The sequence below is a fragment of the Medicago sativa genome, chromosome 3 (genome assembly GCF_051527215.1).
Source record: "Medicago sativa cultivar Bolivia chromosome 3, Bolivia_mono, whole genome shotgun sequence".
NCBI classification, from domain to species: Eukaryota; Viridiplantae; Streptophyta; class Magnoliopsida; order Fabales; family Fabaceae; genus Medicago; species Medicago sativa.
In genome coordinates this window covers 78,879,218-78,905,056 of record NC_140751.1, presented here as the reverse complement: position 1 = coordinate 78,905,056, position 25,839 = coordinate 78,879,218, and the positions used below count along the sequence as shown (strand labels likewise).

The following is a 25,839-nucleotide window of genomic DNA, read 5'->3' as shown; positions in this document are numbered from 1 at the left end:
TATCATAGAAAAAATTTCAAGTGTATCTGATGTATTTGGAAAGCGAGGAATGAAACAATAAAGAAATTATCATAAAGAACCTGGTGGAGGAATTGGTTGCGATTTAAATCAAAGAGTTTATATTACAACATGTCTCAATGGTGTGCGAATCTGAGGACGTGTCTGGGAGATACAGAAAATTGAATTTTAAGCACAGTTCATTTTAATGGTATTTTGTACCAATGATTTTGTGATGGTGAAGTATAGCTGCTTTGCTTGAGGTGATTCAAGGAACAAGGTCACAAGTTGTCTTTTGGTGATCATTTGGTGTATGTACTTTGTATTTTATATAGTCTCTTAATCCTTACACACCTTGGAATTTTTTTTTTATGCCCTAGTTGAAACCAAAAAATCAAAAAATGCCCTAGTTGAAACAAAAATACCAAAATTGCCCTACTTTTTCAGAGTTGACTGGTATGTCACAAGTTGGACTTGCGACCTACCTATGTCACAGTTCCAACTTGCGACATACCCCCCCTATGTCACAAGAGACAATGGCGACATATGGGTCTCTCAAATTTTGAAATTTTTTGTCCTTATTGTATGTCACAAGTCCCACTTGTGACATATTTATTTATTTACTTTTTCGTTTTTTCTATTAATTTAATAGAATTAGTTTTAAAAATTTTAAAAAAAATAATTGAAATAAATATTTATGATTTAAGATGACACATTTAAAGGTACAATACATTTAAACGAAGAATAAATATTTAATATTTAATTTAATAAAATACAAACCAAATGCAATTAAAAAATATGCATAGATTGCTACTGATGTTCAGTATTAATGCAATTTTTTCGGGAATGACCGGTCATCCTACAAATACCGCATTTTCTCCCCTCATTTTCCACAACGTCCATCTCGGTCCTAATGCGAGTAATTGCGGGACGACCTTTCTTAGCTCTACGCATCGCTGAATCGGGAACCACCTTTGAGCCTACATAAGTTGGCCAATACTGTTGGTGGTGTACCACATCGAAATGGATATTGTATACAGAGTATACACATTCATTCGTAAATTTATGATCAACAAATGTTTTATAGTCGTAGCTAAAACTAGAACATGCGGCAATGACATGTGAGCATTACAGAATGGAGTTTGATCTCATGACACCATACATTACAGAACGGAGTTTGATCGCTTAGTACAAGGACACGTAATATATAATGACTATTATTTGTTTATTTATAAAAATGTAACTCAATTAATTTTAACTATATCTTTTCTTTTATGGTAGTTTGAATGGAGGCGGTATAGAGAATTTCGACACCGCCAACCACGAGACTTTTGGGATTGTACAACAAGCACTTATCTGATATGTTTTGACAAAATCAAGTGGCATCCGGCGAATAGGGTAAAGCTCCAGTTTGGCTTACCACAAGATATACCAGAACCACCTGTGGACATGTGGATATACCACAAATTGGACAAACGGTTCAAGAAATTTTATGAAGACATTGAATCGCAATTTCCAGAAGCGTGTGCCCATTGGAATAGTCGAAAAGCATATATTTTACCTCGTGTGCAAAGGAGAACGCTAGTCCCTAGTGATGAGTATATCAATTGGTATACAACTGCGTGCAATCCAAACTTAAGGATTGATTATCATGATGATCATCCACAAGAGGTAGCAGAACAGGAATTTGACGTGGAATCAGAGCCGGAGTTTGTTTCAGACCCAGAACCAGAGAACAACAACAACATATCACCGTCACCGAGCTTCTTCTCAGGACTTGATCAACGATTTATCGATCCATCCAACTACCAAACAACCACCGACCCAACAACACTAGCACCACAAACTTCCGACTTCGCCTTTCTTGATCTCAACACCCCATTGCACCAAATTATCGCACCACCACCATACACAACACCTAGAGATCATTATCCACCAAGCATTGGGTCATCTTACATGAATGATTACATGTCAACATATGCTTACAATGATCTAAACCAACCTGGAACATCCTACACAAATAACCCCCAAGCCAACAACCAAAACTACAACAACCAAATGTACAGCAACCCACACTACAACTACCCATCAACACCAACTGACCTATATCCCCAATTCACACCGGGTGTCGAATTTAATTTTTCAATTTCTCCTGCAAATGACGTCGAGTTTGGTCAATCGTCATTGGGCCGTTTATCATTGAATTCCATTGAAGATAATCAATTTCTCAATACAACATGGTCTAGCAGGGAAGACGATGTTTCGTTGACGCTTGGTCAAAGTAGTCAAGTGCACAACGACGAAACTGACGATCAACCAATTCATCGTCAAAGATCTCGGCGTCAAATTATTCCTCCCGCTCCAACGCGACATAATGCAGCAAGAAATGCTGGCGCACCATGGTGTGGAACGGGACCACGACCACCTAATGCCCGAAGAAGAAATAATTAAATGTATTGTATTTTTTTTTTGGTCAAAAATGTATTGTACTTTGAAATGTGTCATATTAATAAATAATAAATATTTTCCTTAAAAAAATAATCATAAATATTTATTTCAATTATTTTTTTTAAAATTTTTAAAACTAATTCTATTAAATTAATAGAAAAAACGAAAAAGTAAATAAATAAATATGTCACAAGTGGGACTTGTGACATACAATAAGGACAAAAAATTTCAAAATTTGAGAAACCCATATGTCGCCATTGCCTCTTGTGACATAGGTAGGTCGCAAGTCCAACTTGTGACATACCAGTCAACTCTGAAAAAGTAGGACAGTTTTGGTATTTTTGTTTCAACTAGGGCATTTTTTGATTTTTTGGTTTCAACTAGGGCATAAAAAAAAAAATTCCACACCTTGTGCTTGGTTTTGAGCATTGAATAAAATATTATTTTACTTTTGAAAGAAAAAAAACTATCTCATAGTCATGTCACAATACATTTGTTAGGTGAATAGAAACTCCAATTTTGTTTTTTTTTCCTTCCAATGGGTTGACTAACCCATTGTTGTGTTTATAAAGTGGTTAAATTTCTTTAGTTGTAAAGAGTTTGGAGTACCTCATGGACGCCCCTTAATCAGGGGCGGACCTGGAGTTTGAATATCACTGGGGCACTATCAGATGATTTACTATACTCAAGTCAATTATGTAAACCAAATCAATGCTTACTAAATCGATGCCTTTTTTTACCAAAATATTTTAAAAGAAAATCAAAATTAACAGGTAGATGTGGACCTTTTTTTAGATAAGTTTTTCTTACATCCTCTTGAATATCAGGATGGTAGCTTTTTTTTGACCGAATCAGGATGGTAGCTTGAAATATCAGGTTTTGGGGTTTTAGTGTGTTTGAGTGTGTCTGAGAGAAGAGGAAAGAACAATGTTGAAAGGAGGTGCAGGAAGCAAGCACGTTTTGGTTTTGTTCTATTTCTGCATAGTTTTTTTTTTATTTTTTAAAACAATTGGGCCTGGGCTGGTGTGGCACTTGCCACAGCAGGCCCAGGCCAGGTCCGCCCCTGCCCTTAATGTCGGTGTGCTTGTAATGGGAGAGAAAACTAACATTTCAATCTTTTTGCCGGAATCCCCCAACACTTGTTGTTACCTATAGTGGGTTGCAGTCTTGTAGAGCTGATAAGAAAAGAAAACTGCTACAATTAAGGATAAAGAAAACATGCTTCAATTCAGTTCAGTCCATATCCAAAAAAACACAAAAAAAGACAAAACGTGCTTCAATTATAAAAAAAATAGCAACGTGGTACTAACTGGTAATGCAAAATTTCGGCGACATTTGACAATAACAATCCCAAAACCACTTACGTACCTTTCCTTTTGGTCAAATTTTGTTTGTTTCTTAACTGACATTGCTTAGCAAGATAACGTGTTATAATGTCAACACAAAATTTAACCAAGTTGTTTTAAACTCATCATATAATTTAGAAATATTTGAATACAATACATTATTAATCTTTATGAAAATACATTATTCTTGAAAAAGAGAAGGAACCCAGGATGAGAAAAATACATAAAGAGATTAAAAAAATAAAATATATAAAAATAAAAAAATAAAAAGAAAATACATTATTCTTGGCAGAGCATGTGTAGCATCATCCTATGCTCCCATTTTGCGGCCATACGTTCCATTTTGAACTCTTTTGTGGACTCTCACGTTGAACCCACCAGCCATATAAGCCGTAAGAAAAGGAACAAAAACCGGTTGGTCAATAGATACAGGCCTAATTTCAAATTGGTTCAGAATCGAAGCCACGACATATTCCATTTGAATAAAAGCCATGTCTTTCCCAAGACAGACTCTTGGACCGGCTTGAAAAACCGAAAACTTGTAAGGGCTCACATATTTCAAAACCCCGTCGTTATTATTACCTCCTTCTCCGACCGGTTCATCAAACCACCGCTCTGGTTTAAACTCATTCCAATCTTTACCCCATAGGGCCTCCATCCTCCCCATCCCATAAGGAAAATAAGTCACTCTATCGCCTTTTCCAACCCTAGTTCCGTCCGGCAACACATCATTGTTGGCGGCATGCTTGGAATCCCACGCCACCGGTGGATACAACCTCATTGACTCACACAAACAAGCTTTCAAATATTTCATCTCTTTCAAACCTTCATAATCAAAAGATCTCATCAACTCAAACTCATCATCATTATTTTTTCCTCCAAAAACTTCCCTCACTCCTTTTACTATCAATTCCTCTTGGCTTGGATTCTTTGACAACAACCAAAGAAGCCACGTCATTGCCGCCGACGTCGTGTCTCTCCCTGCCATGATAAAACTAATAACCATATCTCTCACCATGATTTCATCATGCCCTCCTTCCAACAACTTTGTCAACAAATCACTCCCACTAACATTATTTCTTTCACTAATTTCTTTCTTCTTCTTCCTTATTATCTCGTTCACTGATTCATGAACGAGTTTAACAGCTTCTTTAAGCAATTTCTCAGACCCTACATTAAGCACCCTCTTGATCTTCCAAATCAAATGAATCGGTGAATGCGAGCGTATTGCACTTATCTCGGAAGCTTTGTCGAACGCCGACAAAAGTGGTGGCAAAGGTTTAGATAAATCCAAACAACAAGGATCATAGCCAAGTGAAACTTTACACACAATTTCAAACGTGAGTCTCCTCAAAACATCTTGCATGTCAATAACATGGTTTCCATTAGAAGCTAATTCAAGCAATGGGATAAGTCTTTGTTGAACTTCATCTTCAAGTGTCTTCGCAACAAAGTCTTTGAGAGACCTCGTTGTGAATTCATGGCTGCCTATTTTACGTTGTTTTGACCATAACTTTCCATCTACATTGAATATGCCGCAACCTAAAAGGTCGCTAAGAATTTCAGTGAAGGGTTTTCCTTTAGGGAAGTTGGTGAAATTGGTTTTGAGGATGTATTCGACATTGAGAGGGTTGGCGGTTATGATGGTTCGGCGCGCGCCGAGGCGGTTGATGAGGATTGTTTGAGTTGGAGATTGGGAGAGAAGGTGAGTGTAGAAATCTAGAAGGCGGTGGCTGTTTTTGTAGAATGAGATAAGGCAACCTATGATGGGGTATGAAGGAGGGGTGTGAGTAGGGGTTGTGAAGTGTGAAATATGGTTTTTGGGATTGTGAGTTAGTATTATTCTCTTGAAGAGAAGGAAGAGGAAGATAATAGCAAAGAAAATGTAGTAGAACAACATAGCTAAAGTTAGTGAGTTGTGAGGATATTGGTTGAGTTTAAGAGCAATATGGCAGGTATGTATATATATGTGCAGGAAATAATGATCCTCAAGAAGAAATGCTGTGCAAAGTGCAAACACCTGAATAATACAGTGAGTGGGTGGACCTTGCTTTCGTCATACCTATTGTAATAAATAATATAAATAAACGGTTTTAACAAAAACAAAAAAATAACTTTAAAAGAAAAAAAAAACAACTTTTAGACTCAATCATAAATTATAAAAAACAAAAAAACAACTTCTATATTTGTATGTTTTGTCAAAAACAAAACTCTTATATCTGTACGCTCTTAAAACATTTTATTTTCTATTTATTTATTTCTATCTATCACATTTATCATATATCAATCTTACCGTTTCCTTGTCTTTTTGATAAAAATAGACTATGAATGTCTAAAAATAGTTTTCTAAATAAATGCATGTATTTTTTTTCTTCAAAAAAAATAATTGTATTTTTTTAAGGAGGATTATAATTGTATTTATTTATTTGTTTTGACTGAAGTTTTTTTTTATTGCCATATATCATTCTTAATGTTTCCTTGTCTCTTTGATAAAAATAGACAATGAGTGTCTAAAAATAGTTTTCTAAAAAAAATGCATGTATTTGTTTGTTTCAAGTTTCAACTATAACTCAAAGAAAATGAAGTTTTTGTTTTTTTATATATAATTGAGTCTCGAAGATTATAATTGTATTTTTTTAGGGAAATGCTAAGGGCACTAGTCAATATTTGATTTTTTTTTTTTTTTTACAAATATTTGATGTTTCTAGTATTGAAAAACCCATTTTTTTAACGAGGATTATAATTGTATTTATTACTTCCTCTGTCCTTAAATTTAAGTCCCTTTTGCATTTTTCGCATTTCTTAAAAAAAGTTGTTAGTGCAGTTAATGTGTCTATTTTATGCGTTAATATTACCAAATTATCTTTTGCTTGTATGTGTATTAAATTTGATTTTTCATATTTCAAGACAAGATAATAGTATTAATTAGGGGTATGTTTAGGAAAAAATAATAAATGCATCTAGTAATTTGAATAGAAGTTTACATTTAGTAACAAAAATAAAGTCAAATGGATGTTTAAATATAAAGACGGATGGAGTATTTGTTTTGACTAATTTTTTTTTTTATTGCAATAGATGTGACGAAAACAAGGGCCATCCACTGCACTGTTTGTCAAAACGAGATAATGACAATTTCAGCACATGATTCACGGCTTCACGCTTTACGGTATATAGTCAAACACAAAAAGATACTGCTCCCTCCGTTTCAAAATGAGTGTCGCTTTAGCAAAAAAAATTTGTTAAAACAAAACGAGGTCGAAGCAGCAGCTGCATATTAAATGTCAATTACCACGTATGAGTTTAATGAGGGTAAACTTGGAATTGTGACATTTAATATGTTCATTTTACTATACTTTTTCTTATATTTGAGACCACCAATTTTATTTTTTTATTTCTTACATTTGAGATCGAAGGGAGTATATGATTAATTTAGACAATTTAGTTATCAACTCGTTATTTTGACATGATTCACTACTTTTTTTTTGAAGAAATCAAAATGGAATATATTAACAGCGACAATGAAAATTCTCAGTACAAGATGTACTAGAGAACTCACCCCGGAAAAGAAATGTTTACAACATAATTACAGTAAAAAGTCAGTCGATACCCAAACAAAGTAAAGGGTCCGACCACCATCTCTGAGAACCGTACACAAAATGTTCCTCTGACAAGATTCACTACTTATATTATGATTAAAAGAAATAGTTATTTTTCACTTTTTAATATAGAATTAACTTTTTTTTAATTGTGTTATCTAATTAAAATTATATTAGTACTCCTTAATTATTTCATGATTGCGAAATCACACACAATTATTTTAAGAAGTTAAATTAGCCCATTTAAATTAGCATTGGTGAGAATCGAACTTGAGACCTTGAAGAGGAACATGCTCTCAGGTCTCAAGTCAATTCCACCAGACCAATCCAGCTGGGTTATCACACACAAAATATTAACAAGATTTGCTCAGTAGAAGCGTATTTATTTATAAGTTTATTGCTTTTTTTTTGTCAGAAGCTCGCATATTTTAAATATGGAGAAATATGATATCTGAGATTTAAACTATTATACCTTTTATTACTGTATTTATAAAAAATAAAATAAACGAAACTTTTATAAATTTTACCACTTTTATACTCCCTCCGTTTCAAAATACATGTCGCAATTTTACAATGTGCAATTCACATATCTTATTTTGACCATATTTTTTAACTAATATATAAATACAAATGTTAACATGTAAGATGTTGTTTGATTTGTCTCAATGAATATTTTCAAAATATAAAATTTTTATAATTTTTTATTATATATAATTAAGGATATTAGTAGTCAAAGTTGTGTATTGACATGTGTGCAGTGGTTGACTGCGACATGTATTTCGAAACGGATGAAGTATAATAGAAAATGCTAACATAGTAACATGTGCTCTTAGAGCATCCACAATGGAGACCTCACATTTGAGGTCTTAAACAGGTCTCACATGGTAAAGACCCTACCAATGTGGATGCTCTTAGGGCACATGTTAATGTATTAAAATAGAAATTATGCACTGAAAATTGTGCCAATTTATTTCTCTAAAGATTAAAATTAAATTGTTTTCATTACATATGTTCCTTTTGTAGAAATCTTAACATGTGCCTCAAGGGTACAAGTTGGTCCGACCCTTATATAATTTATTTGACTTCTAAAACAAACTCTGTTACTCTTGATTGCTCTCTTTGTCTCAAAATAATTGGGTACTCCCTCCGGTCTCAAATGTAAGAAACTTTTCACTTTTTAGATTCATTCAATAATTGATGTATGTTGTCCATATTATAGACCACATACATCTTTTATTACATGAACCTAAAAAGTAAAAAGTTGTTTACATTTGATATCGGAGGGAGTAGTTGTTTAAGGTTTCTTCACGGTTTAAAAAAAATGATTTATTGTGGTCATTTCAATGATAAAATATACTAGTATTTATTAATTGTAGTCGATTGAAATTTAATAAATAAGGGTATAATAATGGAAAGAAAAAATAATAAATGTTGTATAGATATTCTAAAGTGACAATTATATCGGAACAAAGAAAAAAAATATTAAAGAGACGATTATTTTGAAATAGATAAAATATTTTTTATTTTATTTTCTTTAATTTATTTATTGTCTTTTTGCACGTGTAGCATACCGACCACTCTGGTGTATGCTTTAATTTTATTTTTGGATTATACAAAATCTAATAATTGATTTTGCTTAACAAAAAATATCTACTACTATTATTTGTCAAAAAAATAAATAACAAATATCTACTGCTAAATGATCACTTGGACGGAATGGAAGAGAAAACTAAGATTTGAGTCACATCACACAATCCTCCCAACACGTATGAGCCACACTCTCTAATTCTATGGGTAGCAGCAGCAGCTGCATTTAGTAAGGATAAAGCAAACGTGCTTCGACACAGTTCAGTCGATAACCAAACAAAACAGCAACGTGGTAATTAAAAATTTCGGCAAATTGTACATTCTAGTATCATCCATCCAATCATTATGGCCGGTGACATTTGACAGTAACAATAAACAGTCGTGCTATCCAAAACCTTTTGTTTTTGTCAATTTTTGTTTCTTACTTTCTTAAAGGAGTCCATGTAACTCCCCAAGTCACCATCACCTAATAGTACTATTCTACTATGTAATTTGTTTATTATTTATTCATAATAAATAATAGGCTTAAATATGTATAAGGTCCCTGTAAGTCCGCGTATTTTTGATTTTCGTTCCTGTAAGTTTTTTTTTCCTAAAATAAACCCTGTATTTTCCTAACCATTTGAAAATGGTCCTTGCCGTCAGCTTCTGTCAACAAAAACACCATTGTGGCTAACGGAGGACAGGTGGCAGTGCATGAGTTGGCACATTTGATGAGATGGCAGCAAGTTAAGTTTCGCCCCTTTATAAAGCAAAAATCACAACCATTTTCATTTCCGTCCCTGTCTTTTAGGGTTTGCTCCAAAATAGAAACACAGTTTCCGGTGGCATACGAAACGGTTCCTGTGGGTGATAAACGGAGAAAACGACGGCGAAACACAACCATTTCAGTTGCGAAGGTGATACGACGGTGATCGACGAGATTAAACGGTAGAAAAGTGGTTTCAGCTGTGTTCTTAGCTTTGAAGGTAGACGAAACGTTTTCATACTCTGTTTTAAATTTTGTTTTGCCTAATGTTCATATAATCTGATATAGATGAATGGTTGTGTTGTTTGTATTCGTGAATGTTGCGTTGTTGTTGTCTGTATTTGTCAGTATTTGTGTTAGGGATGAAATTGTTTGTTTATTAAGTACTTAAGTTTAAAAAAAATGTTGCAGGGATGTCTGTAGGTGTTGTTTTTCACCACGGGGGTGAGTTTGTCAGGGATTTTCTGTTGTATTACAAAGGGGGAAAAGAGAACTGGTTTAATGACATTGATAAGAACAAGTGGAGCTACTTTGAAGCTACTGGGATATTGAAAGATTTAGGATATGATGATCATCTTAAGTATAGGTTATGGTGGTATATTAATGAGGATGACAAGTATGTAAGGATTATAGATGACAATGTGATGAAAGTCGTTCTTAGCATCAAACAAGATAAGTATTTTTGTATCGTCTCCACAGGGAATAGTGTGTTATCAATGACAGTTTAACATCAATTATCATTCCAAGTATTAAGAGTACTTGTTTGTTTGAATTGAAATGTAACTAGCTAAACTAATTGCGAAAAGTAAAAATTAGATAAATAAGGATTGAAACTTGTTAGGAGTAGCGTTCCTTAACCAAGCGTCACACGTAACCTAATGATCCATACGAATTCTAGCTTTATAAACAACATTATCACAATCAATTCTAAACTACCCTTCGTGTCCAAAGTGATATAATTATTTCTAAGTTATCGTTTAAACATTCGTGTCCAAATCCCTTAAACGATAACAAAGTCGATCGGATAACTTAATCGACCGTGTCCAGCCTGATTAAGTATCCGAAAGCACTTAACTCTTGATTATGGTGATTATCACAAGATTAACAAAGTTGTCAAAGAAGTTAACCTAAGATATATTGCTACTCTAGCTCTAGATTCAAGAGTTTGTGTCCAAATCATCTTGAATCTTATTGAAAGCATTAACACAAGAATAACAACAATATTGAATATAAATTGCTAGAATCATATATTGCAAGATCAAAAGGATTACATGTTTAGCAAGATCAAGTACCTCTCATCCTAACAAAGAGTGTTTAGCTACACATCATCATGGAAGCCTTGCAAGGATAGCTTGAAAAGGAAGGATTCATTACACTTGTGATGTCTCAACTAAGGAGTAAGCATCCAACTTCCAAAACCACTCTCACTCTATGAAGAACTACCTTCTTTCTCTCTATAAAATTACAAGCTAAAAGCTATCAAAAACTAAGAGAAAAGGATCCTCAAAATATCTAAGAAAATCCCAACATCATAATATCTTCAAGGAATAGCAAGTGGGTGTTTTATAGCCTCTGCCCTGCCTGAACTCGCAGATGCGAGCTACATCACTCGCAGATGCGAGTTGCTTCTCTGGAACAATGCAAAGCTGCCACGTCATAAATGAGGAGGTCAAACCGCCCTAACTCGCAGTTGCGAGTAAGTGAGCTCGCAGTTGCGAGTTGCTCGCATTTGCTACTCGCAGGTGCGAGTTTGAGTGCGAGCTGCTTCTTTCCTGGATCAGCTTCTGCCCAAATAGTGTTTTTCCATGGTTTTGGTCTTTAATCAGTGTCTTGAGGCTAATTTCTGCAAAAAAGGATAGAGTAAGATATATAAAGCGTAATAAGGTATTTAACACTTATTTCTCGGCTTTTCCTTCGATAACTTGTAAAACAAGTAACAAAAAATGTATGAAATATAACATGAAAATAACACTTCTTGGCACTTATCAAACTCTCCCCAACTTAACTCTTTGTTTGTCCTCAAACAAAAGATTGAAAATCAAACAAGTAAATTACAAGACACAAGTACACAAGGCTTTGAAAACATCTTCAGATGAATGATTTAAAAGTGAATGCGTGGGCAAGTCTAAGTTTCCAACTAATCTAAAATTCTACTACTAACATGAGATGAGTCCTAAGTACAAAGTTCATGTCAAACATTTCAAAACAATAATATATTTATTTACGAACCACACCTAACACACTTCTATGAAAGTAGATAAACAATTGAAATCAAATGAATGAGGGTTATGAACACACATCCGGCAATCAAGTTAACATTCCAATCAAGTTATGTGTCCATCCAAATATCGTTTCAAAAGGCATAAAAACATGGATCAAAAGGTCTTTGAGGGTTATAACTTGGCTTGGCTACAAAAGAATTGTCATATGTGGGCAATTGAAATCAAAAAAACCTATCAAAGAGGAACATTCCTTGTATCAACCATTAAAATTCACAATCTTTCCTACCAATCATTACAAACCCTTGGTGCTTAAACATGAAGCACTTTGATCTTGACAACTTATTTTCTTTTTGGATTTTTCTTTCTTTTTCTCTTTTTCTTTTTCTTTTCATGTACACATTGCTTTTCTTTTCTTTTGTATTTACATCAACATGTTGTCTTGATCAAAGATAAATTTACACCATAGTACTTGACATAAGATTTACATCTACCTTCTCTCCCCAACTTGAATCAACAAATACCCTATTTGAATGTTCCTCTACTCTAAGGCAAAAGGGACAAATAAACAATGAAGTTTTAGGGTTCAACAATTAAAAACATATCAGAGTCCTAAAGTGCGTCAAGAATGAACTGAATTTTGAAAAATTTAAAGGCAACTTCATCAAGCATTGTGCTTATGAATTGACAGTTCATAATTGATGACTCCGATTCATTTGGCTCAAGTGGGTTAGCAAATACTCGCTCTTCTCACAAGGTAGGCTATTTGTGGTCAAGTAAGTTTCACTCATTAACAAAAATGTGCCTTGATCACTTCCATGCCTTCACACAATTAAAAACAATTATTGGATTTAAAATAACAAAATCGAGTTAAACAATGAAAGCCGGTCTCCTTGCATATGTACAAACATTTGAGGTTTCCTCACTTTTAGGCTAGTACTACGTGGTTCACAAACAAATAAATTATTGTAAAGAACTAAATGAAATGAAATTTGCACAAAGTACTCGTTCCATATTCGAGTAAAAACCTAGAAAAACTGGAAACTTGTACCTTGGCTTTGCGCTTTAATCACAACTATGAATTGTTATCAATCATCTGAGATTTGAAATTAAGCAAGAGTGATTCGCAAGAAACTTCCACAATTTTTAAATTAAAACCAAATAAAGTACTTGAAAAATACTTAACACATTATTTTACTACAAAATAAAATTAAACAATACTAATATAAATAAGAACATCATAATACTAATTAACACGAAACAAAAGTTACCATACATCAATATCCAAAATACTTAAACAAAATACTAATAAAGCAAAGTATGAGTCAATGTGCTAAAATGAAATAACCAAAACAAAAATATTGTTCACAAAGTAGCAAAAGAGAAAGTAAATAACAGCTAAGGAAGACAGCAAAAATTGACTTAAAGCTTGATAAAAAAAATCATTCAAAAAGGACTAGCTTTCAAATCTTTTCTTCCTCCTCAAGACTGCATGTCATCATCATCTGACCCATGAGGGGTTGAAGTGGCACTTGGAACATTTGCCGGATCATCATCACCTAAACCACCAATATCCTCCATGTTCGCATCATCCTGACCTCTAAAGGCTTCACCCCCTCCAAAAGGTTTTGGCGTGTCCTCAGGCCAATTCACATACTCTTGAAAAGCTGGAGGTGCCATGAACTGGTCCATGATCTCTGGAGGGTATCCATGCTGCTGCTGCATAATGTATTGAGATTGCTGAAAGTACATGTTTTCCCGATGAATGGCTGACATCATATTATAATTAAGCACATTATTCTCATGTTGCCATTGAACATAGCTAGCAAAATCAAAACCAGCTGCTGGTGCATATGGAAAAGGTGCATCTTGAGGCTCGGATTGTGAGGGAGGTGCCTAGAAGATGAAGCTTGCTTACCCTTACCCTTTTTAGATTGACCCATGATGTAACGGGTAATGAAGGCATCATCAATGGGGTTTTTGATTATTTCATGATAATCAGCGGGCATCCTCATGTGGGTGTCTTTGATTAAACCCATGATTAACCCAGGAAATAAGAGACAGGTTTTTGGCTCCCCATGGCCTTGAAGCACAACCTTTTTTAGCTCCCAAGCAATAGTTCGGGCAATGTCCACCTTAATGCCCTTGAGAATGTAGTAAATCAAGGGACAAACATCTATGGTGCAATCAGCCATATGACTGCTGGGCTTGACATTGTGGAGGATGAATCGAAAGATAAGTTTGGCCGGTGGTTTCATCAATTTATATTGGGCAATGTGCTCTCTACCCGCATCACTTTTGTCATAAGTTTCCCCCTCTAACATTACAAACTTTTTAATTTCATCATAGGTGTCCTCAAGGAGAAAGTGACCTAGGTTTTGCTTCTTGTGAAAATCATCAATCCCATCCTCAGCCTCAACATCTAGGTCAAAAGGATTTCCTAGGAATGTGTTTATGGCATTACGATCAAACTTGATTGTCCTACCCCTCACAAAGGTTTCAAAAGTGAAAGGATCGGTTTGGGGGGTTTTGAGGAAGGGCATTGGCATAAAACTCTCGCACTAACTCTTCATTGATTTTGTTTATGGGGTTAAGGAGTCTAGCCCACCCTTGGTCAAGGAAAAGTTTATGATAATTGCCATATGGTCCATCGGGTTTGATTTGAACAACTCTCTCTGTCCACAAGGTCTGTTTTAGCAGTGCATTGTACCTATTTTGGTGGTACCTAGATAGGAATTTCTCCCTATCATAGGACTGGTTTTGGGGTGGGGGTTGAGGTACGGATGACTCGCCTTGCTTTCTCTTACGGGTGTTAACTCTTTTAGGTGCCATGCCTGCAAAACAACCAGAAAAATACCACACCACAATGGAATATACAATTAAAATCAGTATGGAACAAAACAACACAACTGCAGGTTGAATCACAGAAACATGCAGCAAGTTCTGCTGTAACTCGCAGTTGCGAGCATAAGCACTCGCAGTTGCGAGTTCTGGTTATTACTCGCAGATGCGAGCTGATTTACTCGCAGATGCGAGTTGCCCAGAAATTGGCACAACTCAATCCTATCAAAATTTGTTTCAGTTTCATGATGTCCTAACCCTAAGTACAGCATTTTCGACCCTAGTATTGACAAAGAGAAGAGCAAAATCATGCATTAAGCTTGAAATTCGAATTGATCCACAAAAAACCCTAATTTTATTTGAACTTTTTACAAAAGGGGTGAATAAAAAATTGTGGATGCAAGTGGAAGGAAAGTGAATATTTGCATGATTCTTGCTCTTCTCACACAAATGGGTATCATATTTACAGAGTAAGAATCAACAGAATTCTTCTAACCTAGGGTTTGAAACATGCAAAGAATGATAACATTGAAGAAACAAACAAACCTGATTGATTAGCAATACAAGTGCAGAAATGAAAATGCAATGCAACTTGACTTGGATTGGACTTTGTTGAATCTTTGCAGGTTAGGATTTGTGTTATACGTTAGACACACCAAAGTTGAGAGAGAATAAACTTTTTGATTTGAATGATGAGAGAGAAAAGCAAAACGAAAATAAAATGATAATTGGTGATAATGGGTGGTTAAAGCAAGTTAATGGGATAGGATTTCGTAACTGTCAGAACTGCTGCTACTCGCAGATGCGAATTGGTTCACTCGCAGATGCGAGTGAATTGGCAGTTAACTCAGTCAAAATCCACCTGCTCGCAGTTGCGAGCTATTTTACTCGCAGTTGCGAGTTCTTTTGGTTCAAACTTTTGCTCTCTGTTTGGGTTCTGTTTTTGGATGTTTGGATGCATGCACAAGACTCTTGTATCTAATTATGCATTAAAACACTAAATGGACTTACAAAATTGGGTTGCCTCCCAACAAGCGCTTGTTTAACGTCGTTAGCTCGTCGCCTTTTCCGTTAGGGTGGCCAAAATGAAACGGATAGCACATCATCTTTCGAAACCCTACGTTTTGGTAGGAATTCCATGAACTTTAGGAACAAAAGATTTGGAGTCCATGACCTCCCTAGCTTTGGTTTGAACAAGGCGTTAATTTCATCAATGACTCGATCGATTTCTACCTTGTTCATCTTCTTCCCTCTTGTTACCATTAAAATTTCCTTGATTAGTAACCGTTCCTTTTTCTCAACCACCGTTGCTTCTTCAATATCAACAGTTGTAACTACCTCATTTTGAACAACAACTTCTTCAACAATCTCTTCGACTCTCTCAAACATGTTTGGATTATTTTCTTGTTCTTCAAGAGTGGATTGATTGTTGGCTTGGTTATCCATGATTTGTGCTTGAATCAACCCAATTTGAAGTGATAAAGTCTTCAATATTTGGTTGGTATCTTGCATGTTTATCATGGATTGTTGCATGAAGATGTTCAAAGTATTTTCAATCACCGAATATCTTTCATCTTCATAAGAATGTTGCTGATACTGTGGATAGGATTCATACTCGGGTGCAGTATAGAAGTTGAAGTAACCATGATCAGCCATGATTTTGGCTAGGTGGTGATCCTCAAACGGAAACAACTAACAAGAAACTTTTCTATGTTTATCAACAAGGGGTTAGTACAAACAACTATCAAATAAAGAAAAATATTTACGGATTATATACAAATGCTTAAAACGATAAATCAATCGTTCTATCTATGATAACTAAACACCATTCCCCGGCAACGGCGCCATTTTGATGAAAGTCGTTCTTAGCATCAAACAAGATAAGTATTTTTGTATCGTCTCCACAGGGAATAGTGTGTTATCAATGACAGTTTAACATCAATTATCATTCCAAGTATTAAGAGTACTTGTTTGTTTGAATTGAAATGTAACTAGCTAAACTAATTGCGAAAAGTAAAAATGAGATAAATAAGGATTGAAACTTGTTAGGAGTAGCGTTCCTTAACCAAGCGTCACACGTAACCTAATGATCCATACGAATTCTAGCTTTATAAACAACATTATCACAATCAATTCTAAACTACCCTTCGTGTCCAAAGTGATATAATTATTTCTAAGTTATCGTTTAAACATTCGTGTCCAAATCCCTTAAACGATAACAAAGTCGATCGGATAACTTAATCAACCGTGTCCAGCCTGATTAAGTATCCGAAAGCAGTTAACTCTTGATTATGGTGATTATCACAAGATTAACAAAGTTGTCAAAGAAGTTAACCTAAGATATATTGCTACTCTAGCTCTAGATTCAAGAGTTTGTGTCCAAATCATCTTGAATCTTATTGAAAGCATTAACACAAGAATAACAACAATATTGAATATAAATTGCTAGAATCATATATTGCAAGATCAAAAGGATTACATGTTTAGCAAGATCAAGTACCTCTCATCCTAACAAAGAGTGTTTAGCTACACATCATCATGGAAGCCTTGCAAGGATAGCTTGAAAAGGAAGGATTCATTACACTTGTGATGTCTCAACTAAGGAGTAAGCATCCAACTTCCAAAACCACTCTCACTCTATGAAGAACTACCTTCTTTCTCTCTATAAAATTACAAGCTAAAAGCTATCAAAAACTAAGAGAAAAGGATCCTCAAAATATCTAAGAAAATCCCAACATCATAATATCTTCAAGGAATAGCAAGTGGGTGTTTTATAGCCTCTGCCCTGCCTGAACTCGCAGATGCGAGCTACATCACTCGCAGATGCGAGTTGCTTCTCTGGACCAATGCAAAGCTGCCACGTCATAAATGAGGAGGTCAAACCGCCCTAACTCGCAGTTGCGAGTAAGTGAGCTCGCAGTTGCGAGTTGCTCGCATCTGCTACTCGCAGGTGCGAGTTTGAGTGCGAGCTACTTCTTTCCTGGATCAGCTTCTGCCCAAATAGTGTTTTTCCATGGTTTTGGTCTTTAATCAGTGTCTTGAGGCTAATTTCTGCACAAAAGGATAGAGTAAGATATATAAAGCGTAATAAGGTATTTAACACTTATTTCTCGGCTTTTCCTTCGATAACTTGTAAAACAAGTAACAAAAAATGTATGAAATATAACATGAAAATAACACTTCTTGCCACTTATCACAATGACACTGATAACATTGTTGAGTATGTAGCTAATAACAAATGTGAGGCTCACATATTTGTTGAACATTCAGTTATAGGTGCTAATGTTGGGGTTAGCTCAGTAGAGAGTGTTGATGCTAGTGGATTTGAAGCAGGTAATGGGTGGAGCACTTATGTTGAAGGAGGTCCTAGTAATGTGTCAGTAGGAGTTGATGATGGAGAAGTTGGTGTTGATGATGGAGGAGTTGGTGATGATGAAGTTTCTGATGGTTATGAAAGTTGTGAAGATGAAGTTGCTAGTGTTAGACTTGATGACAGTGAGGAGGAAAGAGCACTAGGTTTGGATGATGGGTTTGGGGGTGATGGGGAGGATGTTCCTCCTGCTACAAGGACAAAAGGTCCATCAGCTGTTGTTGGTACAAGTTTGAATGTTTATGGTGGGAATGCTGGTCCTTTAACTGCTGCAGGTCCTTCAACTGCTGCAGATGATCTAGAAGTTGGATATAGTAGTGAAGAGTTGGGCAGTAGTGACCCTGATGCTTCAGATGATGAACAAGCACCTAGTTATGAAATCTTTAAAATGGAGGAGTTAACAAAAAGCTACGAGTTCAGAGTGGGGTTGGAGTTTAAGTCACTGGCTGAATTTAAGGAAGCTATCATTGAGCGGAATGTTTTAAATGGGAAAGAAATAAAATTTGAAAAAAATGATAAAATTAGAGTAAGGGCAATATGCAAGGATAAGAAGGGCATTTGTGGGTTTTTAGCTTTTGTAAGTCAAGTTGGAGATAAGCACACTTTTAGAATGAAGAGGTGGATAGGTGACCACACGTGTGCAAGGAAAACTAATAATAGATCTGCAACTGCTAAGTGGGTTTCAAAAGCTGTGTTGAAGAAGATGGCAACAAGTGATGATGGTACTGTGAGTTGTTCTAGCATTGTGACAGACATGGCGACCAACCACGCTGTGAGAATAACCATGAACAGAGCATGGAGGGCCAAAAAAATTGCAAAAGAGAAGCTTGAGGGTGATGCTGCTAAACAGTACAATCTGTTGTGGAGGTACTCAGCTGAGTTGAAAAGGGTGAATAATGGAAACAATTGCAAGATCAATGTGGAAAGGCTTGGTCCACAACTACAACCCAGGTTTTCTTCCTTTTATTTCTGTTTTGATGGAACAAAAAAGGGGTTCACAACTGCTTGTAGACCTTTTATAGGGGTTGATGGATGCCATCTCAAAGCCAAATATGGAGGAACCCTTTTAATTGCAGTTGGCAGGGACCCAAATGATCAGTACTATCCATTGGCTTTTGGGGTTTGTGAAACTGAAACAAAAGAATCATGGAGGTGGTTTTTGACCCTTTTATTGGAAGACATTGGTCAAGACAAGAGATGGGTTTTCATTTCTGACCAATAGAAGGTATAATGGCTGTTTTATTTTATTTTTTTTATATCAGGGTTTGTTAGCTTTATATCCATTAGCTTTTTACCCTTTTATGTTAAGGTTTGTTGTTATTGTTTGGCAGGGTCTGATGACAGTTTTTGATGAGTTGTTTGAGAGTGTGGAACATAGGCTGTGTTTGAGGCATTTATATGCCAATTTCAAAAAGAAATTTGGAGGAGGTACACTTATTAGAGACCTTGTGATGGGAGCTGCTAAGGCTCCATACATTCAAGAGTGGGAGGCTAAGATGAAAGAACTGAAAGCTATCAATCATGGTGCAGGGAATGGCTCATGAAATTTCCAACCAAATCATGGTGTAAGCATGCCTTTTATTTTTACCCTAAATGTGATGTGCTTATGAATAACATTTTTGAAGCTTTCAATAGCACAATACTTGTTGCAAGGGACAAACCAGTGTTAACAATGTGTGAGTGGATTAGGAGTTATCTGATGAATAGGAACTCCACTCTTAGACAAAAAGTGGATAGATGGCAGCAAGATATATGCCCTAAGCCTAGGTATAGGTTAGATATGGAGGTTGCAAAGAGTGGGAGCTGGACTCCAATTTGGAGTAAGGATGAGATTTTTCAGGTTGTGCATGTTCACACAAAACAAGCTTTCATAGTTGATATTGCCAGAAGAATGTGTACATGTAATTTCTGGGAGCTTGTGGGTATCCCTTGTAGGCATGCAGTGCCTGCCTTAAGTTATAGGATGCAGACCTGATAAAATTGTTGATGAATGCTATTCCAAAGAGAGATATATAAATTGCTATGATAACAATGTCAGTCCAATCAATGGAGAGGAGGAGTAATAGGTGCAAGAAATTGAGGACTGTCAATGTTGCTGGTCTTGGAGCTAATTATGAGACACCATTGGTACTTGATGATCAGGTTTCTGCAGCTCGTGTTCAACCAGCTCATGTACCATTCAAAAGGCCTAGGACTGTCACTAATGTAAGTGAAACTACCTTAACTTTTAACTGTTGGTTTATATAAAACTGGTTTTTGGCTATAACACAATTTGCAATGTGATTAGGTTCAATCTAACAACACTCAGGCTGTTACTACTGAAGTTGATCACTCACAAAACCAGTCAGCTCAAGTACAATCAAGCAACACTCTGCCAGCTCAAGTACAGTCAAGCAACACTCTGCCAGCTCAATCCAACACCAGTCAGTCATCTCAGGCATCTCAGCATAACAATGATGTGGGCATGATAATGAATGGACTGAAGGCATTGCCACCAGCTCAAAGTCATGAAGCAGTGACAGAAATGGTTGATGAACTGTTGAACTGGGACAAGAATATTGCAAAGGTTCAAGGCAAAAGGGTGAAGACAGTTGGAAATCCAGCAGAAAATCAGACAGAGCAAATGATGACTGGACTGAAAAGATTGCCACCAGAGGAGATAGAGAAGGTCACCAGAGACCTACTTGCAGCACTAGTGAAGGGGAAAGACAATGTAGACAAGTTCAAGAATGGAGAAGACGAAAGACCTGCTGAGTAGATGAATGTTATGTTCTACTTTTTTTGCAACAGACTTATGAATGTTGTTTTCCTATGAACCTTTTATCCATTTTGATGTATTCTGGCCTTTATAATTGGCCATAAGACAAAGTTATTTTGATTTCAAACTGCTATGCATTTTGGTTAGTACATGTTCTCATATAATCTAGCTTTTATAATTGGCCATATAACAATGTTATTTTGCAGACAATGTTATTTTGCAATCTATAAACTTTGTGCAATTTGACAGATTATTATTATCTACGTACTTTAGTAGCATAACTAAATTAATCAAACTTAAGTAGCATACAATGTTTCAACTTAACATTACAACCAAAACACACAAATGTTGAACTAAACCATTACAACCAAAATAACCATATTCAACAGAGTTGTTACAAACCAATGTTTATGTGATCCATATGTTTTAAGATGTTGTAACGCCCTCCTTTTTATTTAATTATTTTAATTAGTTTTAGAATATATTTATATGATGTATATGAGGGATATATGATTTGTTGAGATTATATGTCTTTTTATAATTTAGTTAATATATTTTGTTGAGTGATATTTTGTTATGTTATATGTTGGTATTTACTAGCATAATATATTTGTTAATTGTTATAGATATATATTTGTTATTCGGTGTATTATTATATATTTAGTAGAGAAATATTATTTATTAGAATATGAGGATTATTAGTGTGAGTGGATTTGGGGGTTAGAATAGAAAGAAGTGTAAGTTGTTGGGCCTAAATAGATTTGGGAAGAATATTTTAGTATTATAAATAGAGAAGCTTAGGTTAGAAAGAGTTTACCCTAAAACCGCTTTTTTGGAAAAGAGGAGAACAAGAAAGAAGAGAAGAGAAGAGAAAAGTCAAGAGAAGAGAAGAATACCTTAGGAAAGAAGAACGCTGCTGCTGATTCAGGAATTAATCTAAGGTGAGGGTGAGACTATCTTGCATTAATATTAAGTTGTTAAATCATTAGATTGCATCTAACAAGTTGGGGAAAGTTTGTGAGAATTTGAGAATTAGGGTTTAGAGAGATTTGATGATTAGATGATGAAAACTTGTTGAATTGATGTAGAAATTGTATACAGTCCTTAGATAACCCATATGATGATTATTGGATGTAGTTTTGAGGTTAGAACCATGGAATTGGATGAGATGTTGGTGAGTTTAAGAATTAGGGTTTAATAATTGTAATAGGTTGTTAATAGATTTGAGAACCCTTTGAATTTGCATACAGTAAGTTGATGAATAATTAGTGTTCTAATGATAGGGTAATCATAGGGTAATGATTAGGGTCAAGTTTGGAGAGTATTGGATCGAATACGAAGTGGAAAGGATTTTCCCAAAGCGAAATCGCAGTTGAACTGCGATTTTGCTGTCAATGTGCAAAACGCGTTTTTATTGTCTCAGTTTGACAAGTTTAAGTTCCGAACTGGATTTAGGTGTAAACACAAAAGTTGTAGGTATGGATGTTAGCTTTCTAATGCCGTTGGTCTCACGTCAATAGGATTTATAGAACTTGAGTTATGGTCAAATTACTGCACGTAGGTCACAGTAAATTTTTATGGACTTTCAGCACAACTTTTCCGAATTTAAAATAAAAACTGGTACTGATCGGTACAGAATTGGTCTTAGGCGTAAACACGAAAGTTTTAGATGATTTTGTTAGCTTTCCAGTGGCTTTGATTTGACGTGAAAATGATGTTTGGTCTTTGAGTTATGATGAAAATACTACAGGGAGGTCTTAGCAAAATTGTACGGTGACAGCCTTCTCTGTTTCATGTTTTTGCGTTTTGTTCATATGTTTCTGTTTTGAATTGATCTTTGTTGTAAACATGAAAGTTGTTGATATTTGTGATATCTTTCCAATAGCTTTGGTTTGACATGAAAATATGTTGTGGATAATTTATTATGTTTTTACAAAGATACATAGTGAATTATTGTTGATGTTTAAATACGATGTTATATGAAGTTGTTTATGAATGATGAATATGATGTTTTAAGATGTTGTTTATTATCATTTGATATTGTTATATTATGATATGACATGAATTATTTATGTGATCCATATGTTGTCAAGATGTTAAGATGTTAAGACGTTAAGATGATAAGAGTTGTTAAGTCGTCAAGTCGTTATGAAGTCATCAAGTTATTAAGATGTTATGTTGTCAAGATATCAAGATGTTAGGATGTCATAGATGTTCATGAAGTTGTCTAAGTTGTAGGAAGTTGAGTCCATTGCATACTCATATACGTTGGTTAGGGGCTTGATGCTCTGGAATGCTTAGTCATTCACATGATTGGTTGGGAGCTTGATGCTCTGAAGAGCCTATTTACGCTCATATAAGTTGGTTGGGAGCTTGATGCTCTGAAGAGCCTATTTACGCTCATATAAGTTGGTTGGGAGCTTGATGCTCTGTATTGGTACCAAATGCATTTGCATATCAAGAAGTTTTAAGATGATTTAAGATGTGAAGTTGTCGAGTTGTCAAGTTGTTAAGTTGTCAAGATGCTAAGATGATTTGAGATGTTAAGAGTTACATAGTCGAGTTGAGTCGCATTGTCGAGTTAAGTGAGGTTTGATTATGAAGTTTGATTGTGATTTGATGATTATGATTTAATGATGATGTTTGTTTATGAAGTTGATTATGAACTTGATTATGAAGTTGTTTTCGATAAATGCTATGTTTTGATAATGATACTTATGTGAATTATATGATGATGCATACGATTATATTTGGTGTTAGATATTGATGCTTATGATCATGATTTAAGATAAGATGTTTTATGAATAATAATTGAGATTACTTGATGAAGTATATGACTAATGTAGGAAGGATAATGACACTAGTTAAGGAAGTTTAAGTTATTAGATATGATTAATGAATTATAAGATGTTTAAGTTGTTGAATGTACTTTATATGATTTATATGCTTAATATTATTGTTTGAGAAATCTCACCCCTCTGCTTGGAAATGTTGCTCTTCATATGGGTAACTTGCAGGTAACCAGGATTAGTTGCGGTCGTGAGTGGACTCCTCACAAGTGTGTCTTAGGTGCTCTGATACATAACGGGATGGGATTAAGTCTTCTATTTCTATTCCTTACGTATTACTTATGGATTTTTATGAATAAATGTTGAACAAGACTTATGAGATTTTTATGTTGAGGTCTGCGTGCCAAAGATTATTTTTATTGTTGAACTAATTTCCGCTGCGAAGTTTTGAATTACTTATGTTAAATGATTTTGAAGAATAAATTGTTATTTATTCAGTTTATGAATTTTTAAGAAGTGTAGCATTCCGTTTAAAGTTGAAAAACTCTGATTTATTTATGAAATTTTTACGTTGGGAAAACGGGGTGTTACATATATCAACTGCACCAGTCAATTTAAATTCATTACAAACCCAACAACCAATCAATTTAAATTCATTACAAACCCAACAAAAAATACCCAAGAAACAATCAACAAAACCATAAACAAGTTCGTCTTCTTCCTTGAATGTTGTAGCTTCTTCTTCAACTTCTCATTTTTGTTGATTCCCAAATCTTTCAATATCACAGTCAAATCTTTCATCATCGCTTCACAATTGCAATCACATGGAAGCTTGTTCTTGGATGAGGTTGATGATTCAGCTGCGATTACTGGACGAACATATGGAGGATGTCCTTCAATTTCATCATCCCATAAGTACAACTGACAGCTACTATCAGACTGAGATGAAAACAAACATATACAACTAATTAAAATGTGCGAAGATACGAAAAACAAGAAAGTATTACAACAACAAACTCACCATATAGGTTGGGCATTTCCAATATCTCCTTCTAGGGTTGTCACGTGAGTTGGATATGAACATTCTCATGATTTTATTGCAACCACACCTAGGTAACCCATTTGATGATGATTGAGTAATGGAATTAGAAGACATTGTTGAAAGAGATGATTTTTGGTTCTAGGGCGCAAGGTATGACAGGAAAGAAGAAGAAGAAGACTGAATGTTTGGTTTTAATTTCAAATTTTGATGTTTTCGTTTTTTAATTTCATCCCTGTAGTAATTTACGTTTTTGATTTCAGTCCATGTCTTTACACAATTAATCATCTCTCATGCCATCTCATCAAACGTGCCAACTCATGCACTGCCACCTGTCCTCCGTTAGCCACAATGGCGTTTTTGTTGACAGAAGCTGACGGCAAGGACCATTTTCAAATGGTTAGGAAGATACAAGGTTTATTTTAGAAAAAAAAAAACTTACAGGGACGAAAATCAAAAATGCGCGAACTTACAGGGACCTTTTACATATTTAAGCCTAAATAATATAATGTTTTTCTTTAAGATGCGATGTACAATTTTCTCTAAAGAAAATATATGTGAATTTAATTTATTTATGTTCGACAAGCAAGGTTGAAAACTCTTATCCGATCCCATATCTTTACTCACCTGAGTACTCAAAGCTAAATACATTTTTAGAAGGGATTTATTGGATGCAAACCTTGGTCATATATAATCCAAGCTATACTTGGAGGAGTCTATGGAGTGTGTCATGGATCTGAAACCTTCATTCGTTTAAACCACACACCACATCGTCGCTTCACCGAGAAGTCCTCGCGGTAAACTCCTTGTTGAATACAGGCTTGAATTCTTGGAACATTACTTTTGTACGATCCCTCTTTAATGATGTGGATGTTGCTGCCATTTTATCAACTCCGCTGTTTGCTCGTTCAAATTCCGATGTTTGGTCTGGAAAGCTACAATGGATGGTTCATATACCGTTAAATCGGCTTACCATATTTGTTCATATATGATGCATGTTGTTGACCCAGTCCGCAGTAATATGAACTGGAACACTATTTGGAACATGATAATACCTCCTCAGATACTCTCCTTTATGTGGCGCTTTGCTCACCAATTCTC

General features: G+C 35.1%; 2 protein-coding genes across 2 annotated transcripts; one reads left to right on the top strand and one right to left on the bottom strand.

Annotated features, from left to right (window-relative positions):
- Positions 1-3,892: 3,892 nt before the first annotated feature.
- On the bottom strand, positions 3,893-6,001 carry LOC146940570 (cytochrome P450 94B3-like). Its single transcript, XM_085754258.1, has one exon. The coding sequence runs from the start codon at positions 5,689-5,691 to the stop codon at positions 4,102-4,104; it is 1,590 nt and encodes a 529-aa protein (XP_085610384.1). The 5' UTR covers positions 5,692-6,001; the 3' UTR covers positions 3,893-4,101.
- Positions 6,002-17,949: 11,948 nt separating this feature from the next.
- On the top strand, positions 17,950-19,696 carry LOC146940569 (uncharacterized). The gene is made up of 2 exons (XM_085749883.1): positions 17,950-19,353; positions 19,484-19,696. The coding sequence occupies exons 1-2, from the start codon at positions 17,950-17,952 to the stop codon at positions 19,694-19,696; spliced, it is 1,617 nt and encodes a 538-aa protein (XP_085606009.1).
- Positions 19,697-25,839: the final 6,143 nt, after the last annotated feature.